Source organism: Cynocephalus volans, chromosome X, assembly GCF_027409185.1.
Source record: "Cynocephalus volans isolate mCynVol1 chromosome X, mCynVol1.pri, whole genome shotgun sequence".
NCBI classification, from domain to species: Eukaryota; Metazoa; Chordata; class Mammalia; order Dermoptera; family Cynocephalidae; genus Cynocephalus; species Cynocephalus volans.
The window spans coordinates 177,938,669-177,944,668 of NC_084478.1; the positions used below are offsets into that span (position 1 = coordinate 177,938,669).

Below are 6,000 nucleotides of genomic sequence, written 5' to 3' on the forward strand. Positions count from 1 at the left end.
TCAAGTCATGATTCACCCCCATACCTACAGGGAGGGTTGGGGCCTGGAAACCCTCAAGTTGCTGGCAAGCAGCTCCCCTGGCTCTCCCTGGCTGCTGCGTTTAGAATTTCCTCTAAATCCAAAGCCCAGATGCCAGGGAGCTGACAGGTCCCTGCCTCGCAAGGGAGGTTCTTGACTAGTGCTTGGAGCCGACAGCGTGGAGCCCCTCGGGCCGCTGGGCCCCTCAGCGTAGCCGCGGCAGGGGCAGTTGGGGTTCAGTTCTGTTGTTGCTGAAGTCATCGTGCTGCGGGAGCCTTCGCTTTCAGTTTTCTCTTCTGTTCTTTCCCTTTGTTCCACTCTTTTGGATGGGCGGGCTTTCCCCAGGCCTGTGCTGGTCTCCCTGCTTCCCACCCTGCCCGCTGCGCCCGCGGCTCCCGCATGCCTGCCGGTGGGCCCTGTCGGTCTGCAGCATCGTGTGCCCTGGGGGTGGCTCGGGGGCCTGGCCATGCCCGCGGCGCCCACCTGCCCATGTCTGAGGCGCACAGAGCACTGCGTGTCCCCTCTGGGCAGCAAATAAGGACCAGAGAAGGCAGCTGAGTGCCTATTCTGGTCACAGCCTCGGGAGGAGAGAAAGCAGGACTCAGAGCATTAGGGCTGCTATTTGGGATGAATAGTTGAGCCAAGCTCAGGATAAGAAAAGGCTAGCCATGAGTTGGTCTAGGGGAAGGGGACAGGACAGGTGTCACAGCCCTGGAGGTGGGTGCAGAGTGCACCAGCTAGCTGGTTACAGCCATGGGAGGGGCGAATCCATCGCAGGAGACAGGCAGGCACCAGGCCACATGGGGCCACCAGCGAATCAGACAGACAAGCCCCTGCCCTCAGGGGCTTATGTTCCAGTGACAGGAGACAGGAGAGAATGGTGGGATGTGTGGGACGTTTTAAGGTGAGCAGAACCAAGGAGGAGAAGAAGCGGAAGTCGGTGCAGGGGTGCTGGGGCAGTGCACTGAGAAGATGGTGAGGGGAGCCCTGCACCAAGGGAACAGCGAGGACCAAGGCCCTGAGGCAGAGATGCGCTGGGAGCTGAAGAGAGGAAAGGAGGGGAGGGGAAGAGAGGCCGGGACAGGTCCGTGGCAGGTTTTCCTCTCGGAGGGTTTGCATTGGTGGAGGTCACGGCACGCTCTGGCTTTCATTTGCAAGGACTGTGTGGGTTGCCGTGCGGAGAACAGACTGTAGGTGTCAAGGGCCGCAGCAGGGAGAGCAGGGCGGAGTCTCTGCTACAGCCAGCCTGGGCCAGCTGGTGGCGCGCTGGCGGAGATGTGCAGGGCCGGATTGTGGACGGCGTCTGGAAGCAGCAGTGGGGTGGGCGGGGGCTGGGGCTGGGGATTTGGGGACTGTGAAGGTTGAGACGTGGGTTAGACATCCAAGTGTGGAGCTAGAGACAGATGGGATGGAAGCTACAAGCCTGGTGACAGCACCTGGACGGAGGGCAGGGGCAGGAGAAGACGGGCCAGCAAAGTGGCCACAAAGGAGCACAGCACACCCTGCCATGCCAGGCACTGCTGGGCCTGGGAGGAAACAAAGTAGCAACAACCTCTTGGGGTGTCACCACAATGAGAGCAGAGACGTGTGGCAGCAGCTGGACGGGACTGCAGGACCGAGAGAGGGTCTCTTTTAAGATGGGACAAATGAGCAACCCGGATGAGGGACAAGGAGATGGCGGGAGGCCCGCTCTTGAGTGAGTGCAGGGGCAGTGAAAGAAGACGCCAGGAGGGGGGGACATGGGCTGTGGAGGCATGTCACCTCACTCAGGTGAGATGGGAAGCTACCCGACCCTCCTGGGTCCTCCCAGACAGACACCTTGGCCATAACTCTAGGAGTCACATTTCCTGGAGCGTCCTCTTTCCTTTCTTTTTAAATTGCCCTATGGTGAAATGGGCTTTGAGGGCGGAGGAGCCTGATGAATTCCCACGCACAGTCAGGATGCAGGCCAGTTCCATTGGCCACGAGAAGGTTTGGAGCCTGGTGGAGGAGCCACAGGGTCTGACTCAGTAGCCAGAGCAAGCTTGGAAACTCCATCTGGAGAACGGACGGTGCAGGGGACCACAGGGGTGTCAGCCCCGCAGTCAGGAGCTGGGTACTGAGCACTCACTGTGTGTCAGGCGCCAGGGGAGGATCAAGGGACCAGGCAGACAAGGTCTTTACCCTCAGGGGGTCCATTACACGCTAGAGGGAGGTGTCCAGGAGGCGGCTGGCGACCCAGGAAGAGGTGGGCCCCAGCTGCAGACACAAAGGTGGACGTGGCGCAGATGGTATTTCTGATGGTCTGTAGATGGCATTGACAGCCTTGAGGGCAGCAAGGTCCCTTGGGGAGTGGTAGAGATGGACGGGCGGCCGGGCTGGGAGAAGAGCAGACGCGTGCAGGAGGCAGAGGAGGGAGGCCCCGAGAGCCGGCGCTGGGAACACATGGAGCTCCCGGCAGGTGGAAGGGAGCCCGGGCATGAACGAGCTCAGCCCTCCAGCACGGGCCTCTCTTAGCAATGTTTGCTGGTTTTCACCAACCCACTTTCCCAGGAATTGACTGCAACCTGCAGCGTTGGGGTGAGCTGCAAACACCCCACCATAAGACCAATACCAAGCCATTTTTTAATAGCCAGAGATTTGAATGCAGGGAAAATAGGACCTGGAGAAAAGCTGACTCGCCATCAGCTGTGAAAGAGTCACGATGATGCGAGCCGGGCTTCGAACCCCCTCCATCCCCGTGGCGAGGAGATGGTGTGACCAAGGTCACACGGTGCATTGCTGGCAAACCTACCCACACATTCCCAGGGTCAAGGGCAGCAGCGGGCAGCCTTCCCTGTATTCTGTGACTTGACGAATACAGCCGGCACCTGGAGGAGGCGACGTCCTGGGTGGCTTCCACACCGCAGCCCCGCACCAGAAAAGGCCTGAATAACGAGGTGACGTCTGCATAGCTACCGAAAGTGAATTGTTTCTTTCCATTAAAAATGTCAAGCGATTCTCAATTTCAGTGTTACCCCTGTTTCAGAAACCAGCCCGGGGATAAAGGCCTGTGTGAGAAGAGCTGGCCCTCTGCAGTCTGACAGATGCGGCTGCACCAAGTCCACAGAAAATCCTAACTGGATTTCAGATACGGAGCTAGAAAATTCCAGTTTTATGAAACTACTTGGCTCACTTTTGTGTGCTTGCAAAACTATGAGGTTTGCCTCATTTAAACCGATTTAGGAGAACTGTGCTTGGCCTACCTGAGTCGGCCCCAGGGCCCAGACTCTGGAGGGCTGAAAGGGACTCATTGTAAACAGGGTGATTCATTGTCTAAACTAGGGGTTGGCTGACTTTTCCTATAAAGGACCAGAGAGTAAATATTTTTAGCTTTTCAGGCCAGGTGTCTGTCGCAATGACACAACTCTGCCCTTATAGTGTGAATGCAGCTGTAGACAATACGTACACGAATGGCATGGCCATGTGCCAATAAAGCTTTATTTACAAAAAAAAGGCAGAGTGAGCCCTTGAGCCATAGTTTGCCAACGCCTTATCTAAAGCAAGGAAATGAAATCCTAGAACTTCAGACCGAGAAATGACTTTAGAACTCATACTGTGTCCACCTACTCATATAGAGAGAGGCTGAGTGGCGCTGGGCAGACCCCACCATCCTGCCTGGTGGGCCAGTTCCTGCCACTGCCCCTAGAGGGAGGGCAGCTGGGCTGGCCTTGCATTCGCAGCACAGGGCCAGCTGGCACTGGTGGCTGTGCTGACGCTGGCTCATGTAAGGCCCGGTAGAGGCCGACCCATCCACTCCTGGCTTCTAGAAGCAGGAAGGGGCCCAAGCTGGAGGGCGAGGGAGGGAGCAGAGAGAAGCCAGAGGAGGGAGAGCTTGTCCCTGATTCAGGGCCCTGCAGAAGGTGCAGGGGCTTTGGAGGGGCCAGGAGGTCAGCTGGGAGCAGAGGACCGCAGTCGGGGGGAGCCCGGGGCGTGGTGGGAAGTTCCTCCTAGCGGCTAGTTGTGCTGATCTGAGGTCTGGAGATGCAAGTGGGGACAGCCAGAGAACAGCGCGTAGAAAAGCCTGGGTGGAGGGAGAAGATGGTAAATTCTGGGCATGGGCAACTGGAAGAGGGTGGGAGAGGCTGGACATCAGGTAGCACCAGCTTGCAAAGGGCCTCTGGTGGCACGGACCACCCCCTAAGACCTAGTCAGACCCATCTAGCTGCAGTGTGGCAAAGGACACAGGTGGGGCACAGGGGCATCTGAGCCGGGCCAGGCTTGATGGGTGCAAATCACCAGTGTGGCTATATTCGGTCTCAGATGCCCCCAGGTGGGGGACGGGCAGGCCCTCGGGCCTGGAGCTCTGAGGCGGGGCCTGGGCCACGGAGCCTGGTAATAGCCAGATGGGCCCAATGCCGTGGTGTGGACAGGGAGCAAGAGGGCCAGGGCCAGGCCAGAGCTCTGGAGCACCCCGGGACAAAGGAGGGAGCAGTGGAGGTGATTGGGCAGGAGCAGCCAGTGAGGTAGAAAAGGGCCAGGCAGGGGCAATGTCCAAGAAGCCATGAGAAGTTTCCAGAAAGAGGGGAGGTCAGCTGTGTTGAGTGCCCCTGAGGTGTCAAATAGGACGATAATGCAGAAGCAGCCACTGGACTTAGAGGCAGGGAGATTGATGGCGCTGGCCACGGGAGCTGGGGGTGGAGTCGAGGTCCCTAGAGAAGCACGGAAGGAGACCCACGCGAGAAAGACCGGCAATGCCCGTAGACTAGGAACTTTCTCCTACCAGAAGGCACTCAGACTTTCTGGTAGGACAAAGTAGACAGCCCACTCTCCAGCATTCGCCCCCTTTCAGATCACCTTTCTTTTCTACCAAATTGGAATTCAGATTGGGCAGAGACCCCAGGGGCCACCTAAGCCAGTCCCATCCACCACCCCAACCCTCCAGCAGGGAACTGGGAGGTGGCAGCCAAGAGGCTAGTGAAGCACTCCTGCCTTCCACAAGATGTGCCCTGGGCAGCCATTTCTCCTGCATGGAGAGAGTTGACAAGACCGAGGCCCTGACCCGAAAACCCTTACCAGAGCCAGCCACAGCTGCCCCATTCCATAGCAACCCTCCAACAGAGGACCCCCGGCCATTGATGTGGGTGGACCTTGCCAGCACCAGCCTGCCACTGACTGTCTCCTTTCCTGTCCTTTCCTTTCCTTTCCTTTCCTGTCCTTTCCTTTTCTTTCCTTTCCTGTCCTTTCTTCCCTCCCCAATCCCAACCTCGGGCCCCTGTCCCTCCACCTCCTGCTCCAGATCCGGGTGGTGAAAGCATTCCGTAGCTCGCTCTACGAAGGCCTGGAGAAACCGGAGTCCAAGACGTCCATCCATAACTTCATGGCAACGCCCGAGTTTCTGATCAATGACTACACCCACAACATCCCGCTCATCGATGACACGGACGTGGACGAGAATGAGGAACGCCTGCGAGCGCCCCTGCCCCCGTCCCCCAATCAGAACAACAACGCCATAGACAGCGGCATCTACCTGACCACGCATGTCACCAAGTCAGCTACCTCTTCAGCGTTTTCTTCCAGTCCCGGAAGCCCGCTCCACAGCGTGGAGACGTCCCTGTAAGCAGAACTTCTCTCGGCACACGCGCACTCACACTCACGCGCACTCACACGCACACTCGCACGCACATGCGCAGATGGGACCCCGCACACCCGCCAAAGAGCGAAGCGACTCAGGTGGCCAAAGACTTTTCTTACACAGCATTTGCAAGGACCCGAATCCATTCAATAAGGGTGCACCCGCCACAGGCTTCTCATCCAGGACCGGAGGAGAAGGCGGAGGAGGGAGAGCAGGAGGAGGAGGGAGAGCAGGAGGAGGTTCTTCATTCAAAGGGGAAGAAGCAGCAAGCAGAAGAGGGAGCCGGGCTGTGTGCCCCACACTTTGCCTGCCAATGCTTCTTTTCTAACGAACGCTACAACCTCACCCGACATTTGCCACTTGGGCCGTGCGGGGGGCAGGGGCTGGCT

At 58.2% G+C, this 6,000-nt stretch overlaps 1 protein-coding gene across 7 annotated transcripts in view; it reads left to right on the forward strand.

Moving 5' to 3' along the window:
- The window catches only part of ATP2B3 (ATPase plasma membrane Ca2+ transporting 3), a 46,408-nt gene extending 40,637 nt beyond the window's left edge, over positions 1–5,771 (forward strand). For 5 of the 7 annotated variants that reach the window (XM_063084170.1, XM_063084172.1, XM_063084174.1 and 2 more), the window contains one exon: positions 5,276–5,771. In XM_063084170.1, the coding sequence (XP_062940240.1) occupies positions 5,276–5,596 (321 nt within the window). In that variant the 3' untranslated portion in view covers positions 5,597–5,771. The remainder of the gene's footprint in view (positions 1–5,275) is intronic. The other 2 variants (XM_063084176.1, XM_063084177.1) reach the window with 1 other exon arrangement.
- Positions 5,772–6,000: the final 229 nt, after the last annotated feature.